Raw genomic sequence first — 22,565 nt, 5'->3', positions numbered from 1 at the left:
CATCAGTGATGTGAGAGAATTATGGATACCCCCCACTGGGGATCGAGCCCACAACCCGGGCATGTGGCCTGACCGGGAATCGAATTGTGACCTCCTGGTTCCTAGGTCGACGCTCCACCACTGAGCCACAGCGGGTGGACAGCACTATATCTTTTTTAGAAAAGAAAAACAAACTAGACTAATCAGTGCTCAACCATAAAACAGAAATTCTGCCGAGAGCCATCTCATCGACCTTGTACTAAAAATACCTTCTATGTGTGTCGAGAGCTTTGCCGTGTTTTTAAAGCACCTACAGGGTGGATCCATCATATTCCCCAAACTCCATGTGCCCTCCTTTCCTTACGAGGCTTAGTGATCGCTGGGCTTCCTCCTGGTGCCTAATCCGTGCCCTGTATTCTTGCTCTCCCCTAGGTGGTGGATGCCAGGCTGGTCTCTGTGTTCGATGCGAGGGAGCTAGAGCTGGTCATCGCGGGCACCGCCGAAATAGACCTGAGTGACTGGAGATTCAACACCGAGTACAGAGGAGGTAACACTGGGCTTGGGGGTGGCTGGGTTCTAAGCTGGTGAGCAAGGGAGGCAGAAGGCTCGGCTGCTGGTCCGAATCCGGGGCAGCAAGGACACTTGTACCCTAATCATAGGTCTGGCCCTCTCCTTTGAGACCTTGGGCTAGGGACATTCCCTTCTTCCCGTAGTTACCGCACCTGCCCAGGGGAGGAAGGCCTGCTTACACACCATCGCAGGATGTCATAACGCCTCATTGTGGGTGAGGAAATGTGCCCATCAGAGCACTAATTATTTGCTTTATGGTGTTGGTAGGGAAGCAGCAGGGAGCTGGCTCAGACTCCACCTGTAGTCTCCCTTCGCTCTAAAACTCGCAGAGGCCCACCCTCTGGACTTCCTAGTAAGCAAATGCCGTGTTCCTACATTTAACTGAACGGCTCAGCAGTTGTACTTCACAGTGGAAACACGTGAATGGAACAGGACGTGCTTCTCAACGTTCAAGTGGTTTACTGAACAGGCCCTTCCCCCGTCAGGCCTTACGTCCACTGACAAGGAAACTGCTGGAAGGGTAGTAAACACTGCCCTCCAGGACCTGCCACCAAACGGGAAGTGCTAGCGGTGGCATTTGTATAGAGCAGTGCAAATTCTCAGTTAGTAACTGGGAGCACAGCCATTGAAGTGGGATGCTGAGCCCATATCCTTTGAAAGGACCGGATGGTAGCCCGGAGCTACAGCTGTCTCCAATGAGTTTAAGCCAAGGAAGAGTACAGTTCCTGAAATTGCGTTATTACCAAGCCCTTGGGGAGTCGTGACCAGTAGCAGTTGTTTTTGTGTAGGTTTTGGTTTTGGTTTCTTCCCTCAGAAGAAACCAGATGTGAGAGGTGAGCACTAGCCCTGAGCTTGGAGAGTGAAATCGACAAACTTGAAGTCACTGAATTCAACCCCGAACAGTCCTCTCGCTACCTGTACATTGAAACAGAAATTCAAGGAACAGTTTTAAAAGTTCGGAGTACAACCTAACTTGACATTTGCTAAACGGCTTTGGCTTTGGCTTCTGCCTGTGCGCGGCTCTTCCGGCTCGTGTTGTTGCCGGGGGCCGTCTGCTGGCCCGTTTTCTCTGCGAGGCCGCGTTCAGTTGCGGTTTCCGTTGCTGCTCTTTCTGCACTTCAGCTGCCGTAGCGAGTCTTGTCCGTCGGCCCATGGTACAATCCATTGACGGCCTTGGTTACTCTAACTCGGTTAACCAAATACGCTCACTAACTAGAACAGTTTCTCCAACGACTGCATAACTTGTATGTTACCATAAACAGTACCAGCTCATTTCCCCCACCCCAGGCGATTCTGCTAGCAGTGCCATTCACCCCGTCAGCCACTCTTGTATTTATACAGAATAAACTTTGATTCACAGTGTATGACTCATTGAGTACCTATTCCTGTGACTATTGTAGAGCTTATCAGATGAACGCCTGGGGAGGAGCGTGCTGAGGGGTGGGGCACCCAGCTGCCATGCCTGCTAGCCCAGCTCCATGGCACTGTGAGAAGAGGGGCTCCCCACCCCTTGCCACATGTCCATGAGGCAGCTGTTTGTGGGGGTACGATGAGACACTCCTCCTCCTCCACACGGCTTGGCACACACAGCAAAGGAGAGGCAGCAAAGGGCTGGTGCGTGGGGTCAGAGAACGTCAAGGCTGTAAATCAAGAGCCAGCGTACTGCTTTGTAGACGGGGAAGCTGTTTGCTCAGCACCAAAGAGCTGGCCCTGCGTCCCCACGCCCAGCCTGATTTATTGGCCCTTCGCTTGGATCCTCTCTTACTCTCGCTGGTCGAAGAGGAAGCAGGAAGGAAGGATCCCAGATCCCCGATCCCAGATACTGCAAAACGGGGACCATACTTCCTCCAACCCAGAATTCCCGTGGCTTGATGCTCACTGATGGACGGTGTCAGTTAACTGGTTTGAACCGCTAACTGAACCTTAATCTCTGAGCCGTGTCTGAGTGTAATTTTTCTTTATTGAAAGGACTGGCATCTATAACCACTTCCTTAATCTACCCATGGGATGACACCTTTAACATTTTATTAAATTCTACTTAAGGATGGAATAAAATTGACATTTAGGTTGAAGGTTATTGGGGATTTATTCGTTGAAGAAATTAAAGTTGTACAAATCCTTTTCCTTTTCTATTACTAAAAAGTAATTTGGTTAAACAATATGAATTTTATATGTAGTTTTAAAATATTTTGCCATTATGTAATAATTTGTATAATTGCTTTTTAAAATAAGTTTTTATTGATTTAAGAGAGAGAGGAAGAAAGAGAGAGAGAAACATCGATGAGAGAGAAACATGAACATCGATCGGCTGCCTCCTGCGCGATCCCCGGCCGCACCTCCCACCAGGGATTGAACCCACAAGCCAGGCACGTGCCCTGACCAGGAATCGAACCGGTGACTGCGTGGTGCATGGGTCCACGCTCAACCACTGAGCCACACTGGCCGGGAAGTATAATTATTTAATTAATGTGTCTCTCCTTTCCCAGAAGCCCTGTGAGGGTCTGATTTCTTGGCCACTGTACCCCCAAGCTTCATACAGAATTTGGCATAGTGACCCTCACAAATTATTTCTTAAATGAATGGTCCAAAGAGTTAAGCATTTCTAGTCACAGCGATTATGTTCTTCAGAGGCGATAGGGTTAAGATGCTGGTTTTTGAGAATCATGCTCATTTTTTATTCTTCTCTCCACTCGCTGTATTTGGTGACACTACAAGGAAACACGGCCTCTCGCTGTCACTCAGTGCTGTTTTTGCTGGGCTCTGACCCGCATACAATCATGTCTACGGTGTTCTCCTTAGTCTTAAACTATCAATGACCTTTAAAGAGTCCAAGAAGATGACATGTGTCTGGGGGTCCTTTGTCAGTGTGTCGTGGTGGCTTACGATAGAAAAGCCAAAGTAACACAGGCTTTTGTGATTGGTTCGCTAGGGTACCACGACAATCACATTGTAATTCGGTGGTTCTGGGCTGCGGTGGAGAGATTCAACAATGAACAACGACTGCGGTTGTTACAGGTAAGACGCCATTGGTTCATCTTTTTAACGCATTAGTAGAATTATTGTTGGAAATGCGTGTTTTTAACACTTGCTAAGGACACCCAATAAATCCATCCCGGGTTTATGTGCCAGTGTGGGGTGCACGGTTTCCAGACTCTTTGGATGGCACGGTCCTTTGGCTCCATTACTGGGCACCACGGCCCCAGCCAAATCCAAGCCTTTTAGGAGGGAGGCGAGGAAGTACCACCTCCGTGCAGGGACCCGAGGACGGCCTCTGCCTTCAGGGCAGCGTGGCCCTTTCAGAGAGAGTCCCGGGCCCTCCGCAGCCCAGCACCCTGAGCCACGGGTGCTCTCCGCTCGGTCCCTTAAGAAGTGACCCAGTTCCTTGATAAAGAGCCCTTTCTTTGCCTCCTTCTACCTTTCAACAAATTAGAGAGAACAATGCAGTTGAAGGACACGGAGAAAACCAACTCATTTTCTTGTGGTGTTTATAGTCACCCGGCAGTTGCTGGTGGGTTGCAGCTAAAGGGACATCAGACACGAGGAAGTCTTCTGGATGCTCAGACGGAGCCTTACCCATAGGCAGGGTCTTAGCCGCTCTGCATCAAGGACCTGCCCCTCACGTTTGCCAGCCCAGACATTCTGTATTTTTTCTTTCATCATCATTTTTTAAAAATCCACCACGAGCTGATGAGGGGCTGATGCTCAACAGACTTAGGCTAATTGATCACCCACTTTATTCACGTGTAGTGGGAACCGCCCCTGGTGTAGGCTCCCGAGCTTCTCTTCTCAGGCCCCACACCTTTCCCCTTACAAGGCCCCGTCCTCCCTCGGTTCTGTTCAGATGCTCGGGGATGGCCGGTGCCCGGCATAAGCGTTGTCCCAGCTCCCCAGCGGCGGGGCGGGCAGTGTGCTGCTCCTCCGGGGGCTGTGCCTGTGGGTGATGCCGGCCTTCCTGGGCCGCTGGTCACTGGGCCTCACCCCCTCCTCCTGTTTTCTCGTCGGTAGTTTGTGACGGGCACGTCCAGCATTCCCTACGAAGGCTTCGCTTCTCTCCGAGGAAGCAATGGCCCCAGAAGGTTCTGTGTGGAAAAGTGGGGGAAAATCACCGCGCTTCCCAGGTAAAGTGGCAACAATAATTCTTTACTGTCCCCACGTTGCACTAGGAAGTTATGTATCTGTACATATATGTGTGTGTGTGTGTGTGTGTACATATATATATATTAGTGACTCTTTTATGTTAAAAGTTTGGGAGAGTGAACGAGCTTTTAGAATAAGCTTATTTCATTTGGTGATTTATCTTTCTAAATGAGGGGAAGGGGATCTTCCTGGTCACAGTTAACATACATAAACATATAGCTTAAAATGTAAAATGCAACAAGACCAAAGCATTTGTTAGCTTTATCAAAGCCACGTTGGTCATCATTATGATTGGGGCTCTAACTTACATGGTTCCAGAAACTCTTGGTGTGAAGTTTATATTAATGACTAGTTAGAATCCCCTCACGCAGAATCACCGTGGTGGTTTCTGCAGAATATTAAATCATGTGACTGTGCTGTATAGCTCGGTAGCTTCCGTCGTCCATGCCTTCATTCCGCGGGAATGCTCTCTGCGTTACACTCTCATTCATAACAAGATGACATTTCCTTCGCATGGAGAAAGGGGCTTCACTGTTGCTACTAATATGTGTAAGGGTCTCACCGTACCGCCGGAAAGGTGCAGCACTGTTTATGAACCAGAAAGCGTTTGGGGTTGAATGGCGGGAACTGGAGCAGAAGAACCGGAGGGAGCCAGTGAATGAGGGCGGATGGAGGAGTTGGTGTTAGACCTGCTTTCTCCGATCAGCGGTGATAATGTAGAATTTTTGAGGTAAAAAGGACCTCAAGTTGTCTCTCATTTTACTGCCAATAAACCTGCACTCTAGAGAGGCTGAGCGATCTTCCCACTAGTTCATCCTCAGTTTCCTCTAAGCACGAACAACTTTAAGAAACCTGTTCACAAGACTTTCTTCTTAGCAACTGCAAAACGCTGGTTTTTGAGAATCATGCTCCAGGCATCACACCTGAGAAACGGATGCTGAAGACACAGATGCAGAGAGCGATGCATTGTGGGAGCCCGGGGCTGCCCTAGCCTCCTCTGCCACCCTGGTGCACCTCAACTTGTGAGAAGAGGTGGTGCACTGAGACGCCCAGGTACCACCTGGTGTACCCAAAACACCTGGATACCAGTACCACCTGGCACACCTGGCGTTCCACTCTCAGCAGCCTGTAGTTCCATTATTTAAAGGATTATTCTATTTTATTTGCGCCTGAGTTGTGTCCTTTTCCCCTTTAAACTCATGTTTGTATCTAAAAGCAGATACACACACGATAGGTAGAGAGATAGATGATAGATAGATAGATAGGTAGATAGGTAGATAGGTAGATAGAGGATGGATGGATGGATAGATAGATAGATAGATAGATAGATAGATAGATAGAGGATGGATAGATAGCTAGATAGATAGATAGATAGAGGATGGATAGATAGCTAGATAGATAGATAGATAGAGGATGGATAGATAGCTAGATAGATAGATAGATAGAGGATGGATAGATAGCTAGATAGATAGATAGATAGAGGATGGATAGATAGCTAGATAGATAGATAGATAGAGGATGGATAGATAGCTAGATAGATAGATAGATAGAGGATGGATAGATAGCTAGATAGATAGATAGATAGAGGATGGATAGATAGCTAGATAGATAGATAGATAGAGGATGGATAGATAGCTAGATAGATAGATAGATAGAGGATGGATAGATAGCTAGATAGATAGATAGATAGAGGATGGATAGATAGCTAGATAGATAGATAGATAGAGGATGGATAGATAGCTAGATAGATAGATAGATAGAGGATGGATAGATAGCTAGATAGATAGATAGATAGAGGATGGATAGATAGCTAGATAGATAGATAGATAGAGGATGGATAGATAGCTAGATAGATAGATAGATAGATAGAGGATAGATATAGATAGATGATGGATAGGTAGGTAGATAGATAGATGGATGCAGATACCAAGTAAGGCTTTTCACCCTGTGGAGAAGCTCAGGCCTGGGCACCAAGGAGGCAGGAAAGGGCAAAGCGATTGTGTCTCTTTCTCGCGAGGTCTGTTTCTGCGAAGATTTGCTTCTGGAAAGCAGGTGGGACAACCTGTTACAGGAAGCAGACGGATGGCTTGTTCACCTTGAATCGCTGCAGCTTCCACCACACCTGGTGAGCGGAGAGGCAGCCAAGACAGGCATGCAGCTGTGGCTCCAGGGCCTGGGCTCTGTCCCAGGGCCTCCGTGCCCCAGGGGGTCCTGGAGAAGTTGCTCAATCCCCCTGAGCCTGTTTCCTCATCTTCCCTGGAGGCTGGTCATTCTGAGGATTGAATGAAATCCTTTTCTAAAGCATGTGCTGCCGGTCCTGGCCCCGATGAGCATCCGGACAATGGTTGGTGGCTGCCATCACGGTTTCTGTGCCATCACCTGTCACGTGTATCAGGCAGGAGAGGTTGGGAGAAGCCCGGGATTGGGGAGTGAGAAGACCTGGTTCTAGTCCCCCTTCTGACACTATCTGACTCTGGGGCCTAGAAGATCTCTTGCTCCCTGGACCTCAGTTTCCTCACCTATAAAAGGGCAGGGGGTGGGGGTGGGGGAGGGGAGGTGGAGGTGGCATATGAGGTTTGGTTGAGCAAGAAGAAACGCCAGCAGACGGTGGAAGACTCTCGGAGGTCGGGCTGGAGTCGCCTTGTCACTTCCCCCCAGAGCTCCAGGAAGTCTGTGCTGAGTCATGGGCAGTGCTGTTGCCAACACACGGTTGGGCAATTGACGGTGTTTCTTCCTTTGTTATGAATGGAGGCTGGTTCTAGATTCTTAGTTTCACCCAGAGTATAAAATCGCATAAAGAATGACAATCTGAGGCACAGCAGGGAGGCAGTCTGGGTTCCTACTGGTCTACCAGAAGCTCCAACTTTTCATGTCTGCGAGGAGGAAAGAGCTGCCTGGCTGTCGTACCGCACACTAGTCTACGTACATAACCCAGTGCACAGGCATGGCTGCTGACCTAAGGCCGCTGATGCACTGGCTCTGTGATCCTGAGCAAGGGTCTAGGGGTCCCCCCCTCCCCCCCTGTGAAGAGCAGGAACAGCAATGCTCTGCTCAGGGTACTTGTGATAAGTGAGGTCATGTGTATACCCATCCTCAGGGGTAGTAGGTCGTCTTTGATCTTTCTCACCTTTTATTCTGAATCTTCTCTAAGATTCAGAATGTGCTCCACAGGAAAAGTACATTTGGAAAAATAAAATAAAAGGATGAGCCTCTTTATCAGCAGTGATTTCTTCACCGATTACAGTGTCATCGCCTTTATGCAATGTGGGGTGTTGCCAGTGTGAAAGGGCCTGTAAGCTTGGTCTAAAGGGATCGTCCTGTATGGGGAGCCCATTTTTCCCACGACCAGAACAGAGGCACCCAAGCATTTCCCATGCATTTTCCCAATAGATTTCAGGTGCAGGATTGAAGAGCTGGTTTGTCTCAAGTTGGTCAACCCCAACTTGGTATTTCTTTTACTTGTTAGTGAGATGATGTTTATTTAAAAGGTACAGAATGGGGGGATGTCCTTCTTGCTCAAACAGTCGATTCTCTGAGAGGCCTGGCATCATCCCGGGTCGGGCACGGGAGGCTGTGCCCTGGAAAGCCAGCGGGGCTGTCAGGGGCGGGGGCAGGCAGCCCTGGCAAACTGCAGGGCTTCAGTCTTTCTAGAGCAAATGAGTCCCCTCTTCTCTCAGGCTTCCTCACTTGGCTTTGCAGTGGCAGTAAATACAGCCCTGCTCCCCAGGGGTCCAAGGAACATCCAAGTGTATGCGGTGGTCTCTGAAGCCAGTGGCGTGGCATCCAGGCTCCTTTCTCTCTGTGGGAGGAGAGGGCCTGGAGCCCCGATGATAAATGGCTGTCTCCACAGAGGCTCCTACCACACACACTGAACGTCCTGGGCCTGCGGTTGGCAGCTCGCTCTGTGCTTTGCATTTCCGTAGATTTCCTGTCTCCGGGGTTCTGATGGGCTTCGGGGGCAGTAAATTCACATCAGGGCAGTTGCCTTAAACACCCCGAGAAGCGGGCAGCTGGCGGGCCAGCCTGGACGGTGCGGGGCCAGCCCTCCGCAGCCTGGTGTGGAGCTGGTGCGCTGGTCTCTGAGGTCCTTGCCGAGGAGGAGGGCAGACGAGCTGAGAGCTTCCATCCCGATGTTGTCCTCACCGGCGTGCGCGTGGGTTTGGCCAGAGGGGAAGCGTGCGTTTTTCAATGGCTGAGTCTGGAGGTTAATGTGAATGAAATGCTGACCCAGATGAAGAAATCAGAAGCTCCAGTTCATTGTGAAGTGGGTAACTCAGGGAGGTGGCTTTTCTGGTGGAATAGAAACTTAAAGAGATCAAATTATCTTTGAAAGATAAAAGGCAACTTTTTTTCATTTTTAAAGCTCTGCTTCTTGTTCTTATGAAAAGGAAACTGTTCACCAAAACATGCCAAGAAGTTAAATATCTATAAAATCCACGACTGAGAGAACTGCTAAACATTTCGAAGTGTATGTTCGCATTCATTTCTATACACACACAATTAAAACCAAAAATACGGTCACACGCATATACTGTTGGTAACCTCTTCTTGTTTACCAGGCATCACTGATCATGAGCATCTTTCCATGTCATTAACTATTGCTCTGCATCATCAATAATTCAGGTTTTTCCTCCTCAGTGCAGAGAGCGTGGTTGCCGACAAACTGAGCTGCCGGCTGGGACATGGGAAGCTGACCGAGGAGCCTGTAATATGGCGCCACTTCAGTTAAAAGTGTCTCAGAACAAGAGGTGGGCACTGGAAGGCCCCCTTGGTGCCCCGTCTTTTCCTTATTTGCCTTGAGGCACCTCCCTGGGGGCTCCCCAGTCCTTACCACTTGCTGGTCAGCTGAGGTGCCTTGTGGTCTGAGTGGAAATCTGCAGGAGATCCTCAGATATAGTTGATTCCGAAGTTTAATCTCTGACATGAGGTCCTCTTCGACTCCTGTCCCCTCCTCCCTCTCATTCCGTTCTTATTGTCGGACAAGAATATTTTAGGTTTTTACTTTATTCTGTGTGCTAGCAAAAAGGTGTCCGCGATGTCTAGTAATAGCATGTCATTAACCATCCTCAGGTGCCCTGTACCTTTTGGACTGGTCTTTACTTTGGGAAGCGGATAACATGGTTACAAAAACATACTGTGTCTGAAAAGGGACTCTTCGGCCATTCACGTAAAAAGTAGGGCTACGGAACTAATTTGTGGTTATGTAACGGAATGAAAGAAATACGAATTGCTGCGAGACTCAGAGAGGAGGACAATCCATGTCAAGAGGACGAGTGGCCTTTGGGGGCTGTCCCACAAGTCATCCTTTCAAGTGTACATTTGTGAGAGACAGACAGGACAGCTCTTAAGGAGTAGTGACCCCCCTTTCCTTGACTCAAGGGCAAAATCTAGGTTGGGTTCATCTCTTCCCACCACCCCCGCCCATGCCTCAGCACCTCTCACCTGGACCATGCAGCACCTGCTGCCTAAACGTCGCTTCTGTTCGTGCCTCCTGTGTTCCTTCTGCATTCAGCAGAGTGATCTGAAGTCTCAAGGTCACTCTCTCCCCTGCTTACACCTTCCAGACTCCTCGCTAAAGATTACCACCTGGTAGGCGGCCTGGTCTGGCCTACACTCCAGCCTCAATATATATGCTCTCCCTCCGCCCGCGACAGCCAGCAGCCTCTTTCAGAATGTGCCAAACTGGATTCTTCCCCAAGACTTGAACTTGATGCACAAACTCTTCCTGCCAGTTCTTTACTGGCAGCTCTTTCTCATCCCCAAGGTCTCAGCTTGGACACGATCTGCTCAGAGAGGTCCCCCAGGCTCCTGCCCCAGTGCACCTGTCACTTTGCCACACCTCGTGCCTTCAGAGGACCTACCCAATCCAGTCATTGTGTTCAGTGATTGGTTTACTGTGGATGGTCTATTCCCCTGCTAGGATAGAACGCTATGAGATCAAGGGCCTTGTCTGAATGGAATGTGGCTTTGCCCCCAGGGCATAGTCCTAGCAAATAATTGGCACTCAGTGACTATTGTTTTCCTTAAATTATTGAATGTTTAAACTGGGGTGACTCTGGACCACTCCAGACACGACGTGCCACAGTCGCTTTGTGTCTCTCTGTCCTCATCTGAACCATGGGGAGAGAAACTAGTAACCACATCACAAAATTATTTTAAAGATAAAATGAGATCACACATGTGAAGTGCATAAAATGATGCCTAATGCATCATGCAATAAACGTAGCCCGTATTATTATTGTTCCTAAACCCTAGCCTGCAGAGCTGGCGTGGCATTCCACAACCTTTGGGTGTGTAAGCAACGTGCTGTCTGCCCCTGGGGTGTTTCTGTTTCGTTGGGACTTCCAGGGGTGCTCAGCCTGGAACAGCTCCTTACCGGGGCTGCTTCTATTGCTTTAATTTCTTACGGTTAAAAAGTATATACTCTTCATCTTTCCCAGGACCACCCATAGGTGAAGAAGCTACCTGCTTATAAGAAATCAGAGGCCCAGTGCATGAAATTCATGCACAGGTAGGGTCCCTAGCGGCTTCCAGCTGCTGTCCAGGGCCTTCCTTCATTCCGTGCCGCTGCCTAGTGGTCAGCGCACGTCATAGTGAGCAATCAAACTCCCGGTCAGTCGAACTCCCAAGGGGACACTTGGCATTATATGTATTATCATATATATATGATAGTTTGAAGCCTTTCTTCTCCTAGTTATCCCTGGATGCAGGAATTCCCATGCTGGGAACACCCCCCACTTTAAAATAAGACATTAATTCTAATTGGAACTATTAAAGGCGCTAACAAGCCTTTAGGTATTCGTCGTGCATTTACTGTGTGCAGAATCCTCGTGAGGGAGATGCACGTTGGTCTCTGTCCGTGTGGACCACAGAGGGAGAAGTAACGGATCTTTAAATGAACAGATAGATAACCACGGCCTGGGCACCAAATGGCACATGACAAACTAGTGGGGTAGTAACTGCCGTGGAATTCCTTTCCATCGACTCACATCCAGAGGACACCTGGCGAGGGTCGGGGGCTGTGCTGGGCCACTGTGGGTCACACAGAGCTCTGTGCACTGTCTTAGCAGGAGTTCCTGCTGTAAATCTCGTGGTCAAAGACAGTATTAAGGGGGATGGGAGAGAAACTGTGGATATTTAAAGAGTCGTAACCGAGGTTATACCTTTATTTGCGTTCATGAATCTCCTTGGGCTAGGAGAACAATCACCGGATTACTGAATGGCCTCTTATCACCGTGCAGCTGGTCACTTTGGATTTCTCATGCTGAATACAAGCTCTGAATCCATCATCCAGCCCCTGCCCGTTTCCTGTCTTGGTTAATGGCACCTCCGCCATATCGCTGTCCACACCCAGACCCCAGCTCCTGTCCATCTGTGGGATGCGTGGGAAGGCCTTTGCATGGACACCCCTCACTTCCTGCTGTGGCCCTGCCTCCTCCTCTGGCGTCAGGCCCAGCCTTGGCTTCTGTCACTCAAGGTCTCCTATGTCTCAGGTTTCCTGATGAGGCAACACTCCCTCACACTTCCCCGGTCTCTGTGCTGCAAACATGCTTCTCCTCCTCAATCAGGAAAAGCCTGCACACCTACAGATGCTTACCAGCTCGGTGCTGTGGGCTCTGCAGAGCAGACCTGGCACGCGCCGTATTGTGATGGATTGTGTGCAGGCCCAGACGAACCCTGCGGTCGATTAGACGGGGGATCGGTGGTCTCCTGGGCTAGGGAGGGCTCCTGGTTTGGTGAGCAGAGCCGAAGGGGGGCTGGATTTCAGCGCCTGATCACAGTGGCCAGGTCCCCGAGTACAGAGCACGGACGGCATGACATTGAGGGGGTCCCAGCTGTCTGTACAAGTTGCTGCCTGAGTGTAAACTCCTCGTAGGCAGAAACCAGACTGATATCCTCACCTGCCGGCAGCAGCTCAGTGCCCGGCATGCAGGGTGAGCTCAGTGAGTACTGTTCAGTGAACAGAGGAGTGAATGAAGTGGAATGCAAATCGAAGAGTTCATTTTATTCATCACGGCATTTTGTGTGGAAACGACAAGCTTTCAGAATATGGAATCTTCAAAAGGGGAAATAATAAAAGCGGTTCTGCAGGTGACCGGGCATGAGTGCTGCCTGAGCACCCCCGAGCCCTGAATTAGGAGGCTCTGGAGAGCCCAAGGTGAGCCCCCTTTGCCTGCTCCCCTCCAGGGCCCCTCGGCTCCTTCCTGGGAGTTCCCTGGCCGTGCAGCTGCAGGCACCCATGGCCGCAGGGGGCAGCCGGGGGTAAAATGGGTACTTACAATTGTGACTTGACTGGTCAATGGGGTCAGGAATCCTCACATTTCTAGACAAATCTGTATGTTCCAAGATCCCTTAGGAATTTTCCAGAATGCTTTTGATTATTTGATGCAGAGGCAGGAGTAGGAGTAAGGAAACTGAAACTCTGAAGAATTAGGCACCACGGACAACTGGAAAAAAAAAAAGAGAACTTTGACAAAACACTTTCTAAATTATGTTGCAAATAGAAAGGCTTTATTGCATTCAAATACATCTTGTTTCTAGGACAGCATTTACTGTCCTTTTTTCTCTCTCTCAACTTAAAATCCTGATTATGTTTTTTGTGTGTGTGTCTTATATTTTGAGTCCTTAGAAACTACCAAAAATCACAAATCACTTCTGGGAAAGTGGGGACTAAATGGATAAGTAAGTACAGGGCGATGAGAGAGAGAGAGAGAGAGAGAGAAATGCAGTGAACCAATCTGTGAAACCCTGGTTGTCCTTATGATACTAAGCCCGCTGGATTTGGGTAACAGACTTGACCATTGATAGGAAAGAAGAGAGGGCACGAATGTGACCTCCTGGTTAACGTTGGAAGAATCCAGAAAGCACCAAGAGATCTGTGAGGCCAGACCCGATGGGGGGGTTTACACGTTCTCTATGTTGGTGCCACAGGAGCCACAGACAGGCTCAGGCCCGGCCTCCACGAGTAGCTCTGGCTGCGGGGGACAAAACACAAAACGAGTTAAACTCATTAGAGCCCGCAGGGGCCGCCTCGGGGAGATTTGAAAAATGTCCTTTCGTGGAGCCTGATGGGTGTGCCTTAGCTGCCAATATCAACACAGCCCCGGGGCTCCTGTTCTTTTCTGCTGGAGTTTTCCTGGGACATGGAGGGGGGGAGGGGGTGTGAAAAGCCTCCGAGGATTGTGTTTTGTTTTGCTTTGTGTTTTTTTCCTTCCTGTTTTTGGCTCATACAGCAAGTCGATGGTAAACATTGGGCAATGTGCTTGACCGCACGATTCCTCAATTTCCTCATTAGCAAGGCTGTCTTGTTTATGAGGAGTTTTGAAATTCTTTGCAAGTGCACAGAATGCGGTGTGGCAAGCCGGCGCAGATATCTTGTTTCCAGCCCACTCGGTGCCTCTCCGCAGGGGAGACCACCTGCATCAGGCGCACTTGGAGTGATTGTTCACAGGCAGTTCCCTAGGCCCACCCCAAACCTTCTGAATTAGCATCTGGGGCGGGGGGTGGCCCCAAATCTCCATTGTAAACAAGCTTCCTGGTGATTCCTATCACTCTGAGTAGCTGTTTTCTGGGGAGCCCGAGGGAGAGCTAAGCACCTAAAAATCCCCTGGTATCTCCCAGGGTGTTTTGGATGGACCCGTGTGGACCATTTCCCCCAGAGCTACTGCATAGTGGCATTGAGCAATCCATTTAAAGGCCATTTGAAGCTTATTTGGCTAATCCCTGACCTCAAAATGTATGCAATCTGGTAGGAGCTTGAGGACTAGCGGTTCGCCGTCAGGGATGGGGTGAAATTACCAGGCGTCCGAGAATGAAAGAACTGAGCCAATGAGCATGAGTCCCCCTGCTTCGGGTTTGATGCTGGACTTCCCCTAGGAACCCAAGGCTGAGGTCCCGGTCCTGATTTGGCCACTGACTCAACTTTGACCTTGGGGAAACCATTTAATCTTTCTGCAGTTTCCCCCTTCACAAGATGTACTTTCTCCATCCTCATGAGATATTTGTCAGAGGAGCAGGCCAGCTTACTCAGAAGGGACCTTTCATTACGGTAACCGTATGTTCTACAACCAGCTGTACATCAGGAGGCAGGGATAGCCTCCGGTCACGGATCAGTAACTGCGAGATTGTCCTGACCGAAGAGGATCAAGAAAGTTGTCCAGTCCCTCCCTTTGTGTTGAGATCGGAAACCTCAGAGAAAAGAGTGCGCAGGCTTATGGATTTGTGGGCTAACAGTAGTGTCTACAAAGATAGTGCAGGGACAGCAGACACAGGCAGGATTCCTGTTTCTGTGCTCAGGGACCTGGAGAGCAAAAGGCCGCTGTTCACCCCCAGTCTTGCCCCTGTCTGCCCTGGACGGGTGGGATTCTATTGAATCTCAGGACACCTGCCACCTCTCCTTGGACTGGTACCTTGAGACCTGTAGGCGTTTTCTGTTGCTGTAGAACACATTACCACACACAACAGTTCACAGCAGCACACAACTATTACCTCACTGCTCCTGTGGCTCAGAAGTCCAGGTGTGGCTTGCTGGGGCCTTTTGCTCAGTGTCTCATGAGGCGGAAATCATTTTGTACAGTATTTTGTACAGTAGCCAAAAGATGGAAGCAAGCAGATGTTTGTCAACATGCGAATAACAAACTGGCATACACATACAATGGACTGTTCTTTTTAAAAATATTTTTATTAATTTCAGAGAGGAAGGGAGAGGGAGAGAGAAATAGAAACATCAATGATGAGAGAGAACCATTGACCGGCTTCTCCCGCATGCCCCTCCGCCCCCCACATGGGACCAAGCCCACAACTTGGGCATGTGCCCTTGACCAGAATCGAACCTGGGACCCTTCAGTCCGCAGGCCGATGCTCTATCCCCTGAGCCAAACTGGCCAGGGCTACAATGGACTGTTCTTCAACCTTAAAAAGGAAGGAAATTCTGACCCATGATACAACATGGACCTGGAAACGGATATGCTACATGAAATACGGCAGTCAGAGACGACAAATAGTGTATGATTCCTCCTATGTGAAGTCCCTAGCGTAGTCACATTCACCAAGACAGGAAGTAGGATGGTGGTGGCAGGGACAGGAGAGGGTGGGAGTTGGTGACCAAAGGGCACAAAATTCCAGTTTGGAAAGACAGGAAGATTGAGATGGTAGTGGTGATGGTTGCAGAACAAGGTGAGTATGCTTAATGCCACAGAACTGTGCACTTGACAGTGGTCAGCAGGACACATAGAATGTGCTATATATTAAAAGAAAATGAACACGTAGATCACAAATCAGAAAATGTTACAAGCAGACTGATCTGGGGAAAGATGCGCAGCCTAGTTGGTAACCAAAGGAAAAAAACTAAAAATTTTATTTAAAAGAAGTACCATCTTGCCCAGCTGGCGTGACTCAGTGGTTGAGCGTCGACCTATGAACCAGGGGGGTCACAGTTCAGTTCCTGGTTAGGGCATATGCCCAGGTTGCAGGCTTGATCCCTAGTGTCGGACATGCATGCGGCAGCTGATCAATGATTCTCTCTCATCATTGATGTTTCTATCCATCTCTCCTTCTCCCTTTCTCTCTGAAATCAATAAGAATAAAAATATATTCAAAAATAAAATAAAAGAAGTACCATCTTTTAGTCTAATGGAATAATGAATGTTATGTGTCTAACACAAAATCTGGAATATAATTATAGTCAGAACATATTTCACTTCTCTGCTGCTGCTTCCCCTTCTCCCTAAACAAAGATAAAGTTTTCATTTAATCTTTTTATCCCAGTGTTTTACACAAGTAGACGGGACTGCCTTTTAGAATGCTAGTTCCATTTTTTGAAAGTAAAACCTTTTTCCCTGAGGCCCAAGTTGAGGTTCCAGTGTAAAGAAGGTATAAGAGTTATATTAAATGCAATCCTGAAATAGTTTATTATATCACAAAAAGGTATTTGGCTGCAAATATTAATTAGATGATTTCCCCTCAAAATGTCCTAGAGTTTGTAATAACAAGAGCTGTGAACTCTGAGCGAGTGCTGTGGCTGTGCCTTAAAACTGGTCTTATAACCAAGCCTCTTTACGTTCCTGCTTCTAATAGGCCATGTGGGCACACACCTGCCTTCTTATTTTTTTGTTCTCTCACAATTTCCATGAGTCATGATTCTCTCTTGGCAACTCAATGAAGGCAATTAGAGTGACTCTTTTTGATGATCAGGAAGTGTAGTTAACAATACACCTCTTATTAATTGGTCAAACACGATGAGCCACGCATTGTATTAAGCATGTTTCTGTCATTTCATTTAATCCTCACCTCCTTCCAAGACAAATGATGTGACTCTCTTTTTATTGGGGAGAAAATTGAGTTTCAGAGAGTTTTAATAACTCACTCCACATCCTGGTTGGTAGAGCTAGGTCTCAAACCTCTGATCGTCCCACCACCACACTACACTGCGTCCAGGGACATAATTTATTTATCTCATAAGTATACAAGTGATATATAAGAACAAAATTGTAAATGTGACTTTGTAAAAAGAGCTCATTTTTAGTAAGATGGATCTAGAAAGCCCTGGTAGTGGACTTGCAGTGATGTGGATAAAGAAACTACTGCAGGGTTGGGTTTTTTCCTCTCTGTCCTCACACTCATCCAATTTTTTTTCTTTCTTTCTACACAAATTGTATTTATAACTTGACCACTTCTAACTAAGACATAGCTCTTGATATTCCATATTAATTCAGGAGCGTTTTTTTTATTTTTTTTTTTTGATAGAGAGAGAGAGAAAGAGGGGGAGAGAGAAGAGAGAGAGAGAGAGAGAGAGAGAGAGAGAGAGAGAGAGAGGCATCGCTTTGTTGTTCCACTTATTCATGCTTTCATTGGTTGATCTGTGTATGCACTCTGACCAGAATTGAAGCCACAAACCTTTTACATCAGGATGATACTCTGATCAGCTGAGCTACCGGGCCAGGGCAAGAGCATTTAAGTCAAAGTTTAGCTCTACAAACAAGCTGTTGTACATTCATAATAAAGTGCCTTCTGTTCCATATCAAAGTGTAGATTTGCTTCCTGATAAGATGTATTATTTGAAGACCATCAATTTTTTTTATTGTGATTCAGGTGCAAATAACAGGAAAGCATAGTTTTCCCCTATCTAGGCAAGGGGGGGGGTGGTTATTTCTAAAAAAGAATACTTTATGTAATGTTTTAAATGGCCATTGTTTTGCATTGTGATTTAGAAGAAAACAGATTATACACCAGATTCAAAGGCATCGGCACTGGTGCCCTGACTGACAGGGAAGTCCTGCCAGGGAATTTCCGGAGAATCCACACCATGGCCAGGTCTCAGAGACACTCAGTGCCCATCCTACCCCAGAAAATGAAAAACCATGAAACCATACATTTTCTGAAACATCCATGCAAATGCCAATTCTGAAAATAAATGTCTTTGCAAGAGTCTATATACATGTCTGTTTAAAAAAAAAAGTAATGTCAGAAGAGAAACAAAAAACCACACTTGTCTTCGTAATTCTGAGACAACTAAACAAGTAGGAATATGTATGTCAAATGGATCAGTGGTTGTGAAAATATAAAGAAAATACACTTTTAAAATATCCGTTTCCCCAAGAGAAATTTAATTCTGAGTTTTTGTTTTCAATTCTGAATTTCAAGTCAAAATATTTTCAAAGTTTTCTCCAAAAGGAGTGTGAAAATAGACAAGAAACCAACTTGCTTGTGCACGTGTGCGCACAAGTGTTCACACATGCACACGCACACGACAATCTCCTTTCACGCTAAGCATTCTAAGCTCCGTGTGCTTCTTCTGTTCGCAGAGCTCACACGTGTTTCAACCGCCTGGACCTCCCCCCGTACCCCTCGTTCTCCATGCTGTATGAGAAGCTCCTGACAGCGGTTGAAGAGACCAGCACCTTTGGACTTGAGTGACCGGAAGCCCGGTGCCCGGCTGCGTGGGGACAGGCAGTTGGGGAAGCTGCCCTCCCAGGACAGCCCACCACCGGGAGGGTCCGAGCGGGCTTCCGTCTGAGTAACGCCTTCACTTGACAAGCGTAAGCCACGTCTGGGGACTGGATCGCGGTGAGGAGTCCTCCCTGAAGGATGGGGGTGAGCTTGATGCCCAGGGGACAACCCCACAGTCTTTCAATCAGCAGGTCCCGACTCCCATGCTTCTTCCCATTCGTTGCGTTCCAAGACCAAGATGAACCTGTGCGGATCAGCTCAAGGTCACTGTGCAGGGACTTGGGAGAATCTTGAAACTTAACCTTGAACGTGATTCAAGCCAAACCGCAGCCCTTGACCCGATCTCCAAATTAGTGCGAGTTCAATAATGGAATAAAAACACCTGTATTTCCCAAAAGTCCCTTTGTGTGAGCCCCAAGTTATCACAGAATATTCCTTTTCTTGCTTATGTGTGCCTGCATGGTGTTGCACGCAGGTTTCAGCTTCCACGGGACCCGAGTGGAAATGAAACCAAGTCAACATGAGGCAACTTTAAAGATTTGCAATAAGGTGGTCTGTGACGATGGAGATGCAAAGTGGTCTGTGTGTCATTATGGCTGGAGACAAACTGTTCCACAGTGAATTACTACCGACAGATTGTATGCTTTCTAATGCATGGAAACAATTTTAAATAACTAGCAATTAACTCACAGCATATCAGAAAAAAGTCCACAGTGAGTTCTGTTCATTTTTTTATAGGTTCATGACATTTATGTTCTTTAAGGTGTATATAGGAACCCACCTGTCCTACTGTTCGTGTCGCCCGATCCATTTCCATGTTCCATGCTTACTTGGGCATCATGCTAGTAGGTATCCTTTTAAGCACTGTCCAGGGAACCAAAGGGCCTTTTATTTTTCTAAAGGTACAAAAAAATTCCCCGAAATATTTTGCACTGAATGTACCAAAGTTGAAAGGACGTTACAAGATGACTGACAGCAACTCCATCACTGGACAAGTATAACAGGAAACAGCTTCAAAAGTCAGACTTCTCCACAGTGCCATGTCTACCACTACAGGACTGTGCATCTAAGTAATAATTTTTTAAGACTCACGATATGTGAATAGTACGATATGCATTTATTTAAAATGCATTAGACTCTTCCATCCATCAAATACTTTACAGGATGGCATTTAATAAAGATATTTCGTACCCCACCCCCCCTGCTTTTTATTTGTACAGCATCGTGAAACACCAGGCTCACTGAGGGAGCCATCAGCAACACCTAAGGGGTCAGCTCTCTTTAGTACGAGAATTCCATCTCCCTCGTCAGTGAAGACATCACAAACGGAAACCCTCAGTACTCTATTTCCAAGCCTGCATTTTCACCGATGCATAAATTCCTTATCAACATAAGGAAACAGGTCTTCTAGGATACCTCGGACATTGCATGACACCACTCACGTTACACTTGCTTAGTTTTCTCAGAGGGTGTCCTTCATTTCTACTGCTTTCGGGTTTTTTCCACATCGTTGTTTATTTCTGGACGTATGGCCATAACTCATCAGAGGTTCAATGCAGCGAAGTTAAATGGTGAATAATAAAAGCGTTGGATTAACATTTGGTTTGCCAGCCTATGGTTTTACAGGCATTGCCCGACCGCTTCTCTGAGCTCTAAGTAGCCGTGGGATCCTCGTTGGGGGATGTTGGCGGTCTTACACTTTGTAAAGGTCACGTGCGTGGGTTTTGTAGGTTGGTCTTAAGAGCAGATTGGCCCCCCTGTTGGGTGAGCTGCATTTACTGCTGGAGTCTCGAGAGAAGAGCCACTCAGGCTGCGTTCCTGCACTAGAGGCAGATGCTGCCGGGCGGGGAATGTTCTGAAATAAAGACCCCAAAGCCCGCAGGTAGGGAGGGAAGGGGTACCTGTGTCCTGTCATTGGACCAGGAACTAAGGGAAGAGAAAAACTTTTAACTGGAACAATTAGTGTGTACTTACTGACCATGAATGTAAGTATTTTCAATTTTGCAAATTATTTTTACTTGATACAAGGGAAATCATATGAAAAAACGACATTTTTTATGGTAATGTGATGTTTCAGAGCCGGCATTCTCTAAACAGCTGAAATCGAAGGTGGCATTTCTTTCAAAAATACATTCCTAGACCACGTGAGCTTTCATTTTGGGCTGTGACACTTGGTTACCATACTCCACATTATCAGGTAAAAGAAATTTGAAGTAAAGTGTATCTCTTTAATTATTTCTAAGAAATATATTTATTTGTTAGGGCGTCTAACTTCTCGTATAACAGTATAAGCACCTAGCTGCTACTGTTCTCAGAATTGGGGATTCTCAAAGATGTACTTAGCCTATCAAAACACCATGGTTACTGACCTTATTTTTTCCACTAGTAAAACAAAAACTCCAATAATCACTTTCTAGAATATTAAATATCATGTCTACAGAATAATTTAGTCTTGAATATACTCTACAATTAGAAATATCCATATATTTTTTCTTCTGGACTGTGAACTGGGTAACTCGCTATATGGCCTTGTTCCTTTAAGAAGCTCTTAAGTGATACTCATACCGCCCCGTCTTATAGCATAAAAGACAGTCACGATGCTTCATGTACGTACGCAGAGAATCTCTGAGATGAGAGGAGAGGCACAGTGTTGGTATTCGCCCATGTCAGCCACTGTGTCTGATCATGGAGCTGCAAATTCGAAATCCGCCCTTGAGAAGTTCATGGTCTAGAGGAGTAGACACCAAGGTTCAAAAAAGTCTTTTCAATAGAATTTGGTTTGTTCTACCATCAAGGGAGGAGAAGAGAATGGTTTGCTCCATCTGGGAAGTCACTGAAGGCTTCATACATGGGCACTACTGTAGCCGAGGAAGGAAGGGAGGAAGGTCACATAATGCCCTGTCTGTTGCGGCTAAAGGCATGTCATAGCGTGTTGGTACGGGTCAAGTGCTGGAGCCCATGGTGCATTCATGCATAAGGGTTTGAAGTGTGCGTGTGGGGAGCTGAACCTGAAGGAACAACTGGAGGGTCTTCAAATTGTCCAAGAAATGCCCCAGTGAGATGTGCCCTTTCCCGGTTCCTCTGGTCTGCACTCCAGTGTACCTTCCGTTTTCACTGTGAGAAATACCAGTCCCGAGCCCAACCCGCTTCTGGGGTCGAAACGTTTTTCTTGTGCAAAAACGAATGGATCTTGGTCAGAGAAGCGTGGTCATTGTTTTCTAGCATCTGTTGTGCTTATGACGACTTAGTAGAAATTCTGTAATAAGTGAAGGAAAATCTGTGTCACCTGCATAAGAATCCTTATGGTAAAACGGCGTTCAGATGATGAATGGCAATGGTCGCACCTGTTTGTGTCTCACTTTAGAGTGTCAGAGGACTTCCGGGGCATCATCTCTCCATCCTCACACACTTCGTGGGGTCGAAGGTACCACATCCCATCTGGTTTGAGGCTGGTGTTTGCAGCTGGCTGGTGAGATGTTTCAGTACTTTATAGTTACAATTCTAGGTTTCGCCACCAGAGATGGAGAGGCTAATGTTTCTACCAGCATGTTTCGCTTTCAGTGAATTTTGCAAGATGATTCACCTACCAAAGGCTCACTTTTTCAAACACTCTAAAATGTGACGCCCTCAGAAAAGCCCATGAAGAAATGAGCACAGTACATTCCTGGAAAAAAAACTCCCCATACGCTTAACGGTTGCATTTTACTATTAGTTATAAGTAATGAAAAGCAGAATGCCAATGTGATTGCTTTTGGTGGATTTATGTAGTATAGCAGTTGAGTTTTCTCAAATACTATTTGGAAGCAACATCATGGGAAAAAGGACTTTAATCAAAAGCCTTCTTTTATTTTAATTTTTTCATTTTTAGGAAGGATGGGTCTAGAAAGCCCTGGTAGCAGAGTGGCAGTGAAGTAGATGAAGAAACTACTGCA

At 47.1% G+C, this 22,565-nt stretch overlaps 1 protein-coding gene across 1 annotated transcript in view; it reads left to right on the top strand.

Annotated features, from left to right (window-relative positions):
* Positions 1 to 20,231, top strand: part of HECW2 (HECT, C2 and WW domain containing E3 ubiquitin protein ligase 2) — a 182,944-nt gene extending 162,713 nt beyond the window's left edge. Inside the window, 4 exon segments of the mRNA XM_015566100.1 lie at positions 412 to 526; positions 3,479 to 3,564; positions 4,555 to 4,667; positions 18,489 to 20,231. Coding sequence (XP_015421586.1) covers positions 412 to 526; positions 3,479 to 3,564; positions 4,555 to 4,667; positions 18,489 to 18,600 — 426 coding nt within the window. The 3' untranslated portion in view covers positions 18,601 to 20,231.
* Positions 20,232 to 22,565: the final 2,334 nt, after the last annotated feature.

The sequence above is a fragment of the Myotis davidii genome, unplaced genomic scaffold (genome assembly GCF_000327345.1).
Source record: "Myotis davidii unplaced genomic scaffold, ASM32734v1 scaffold221, whole genome shotgun sequence".
Taxonomy (NCBI): domain Eukaryota; kingdom Metazoa; phylum Chordata; class Mammalia; order Chiroptera; family Vespertilionidae; genus Myotis; species Myotis davidii.
Note: the sequence above shows the minus strand (reverse complement) of the source record. Positions and strands in the feature narration are given on the sequence as shown.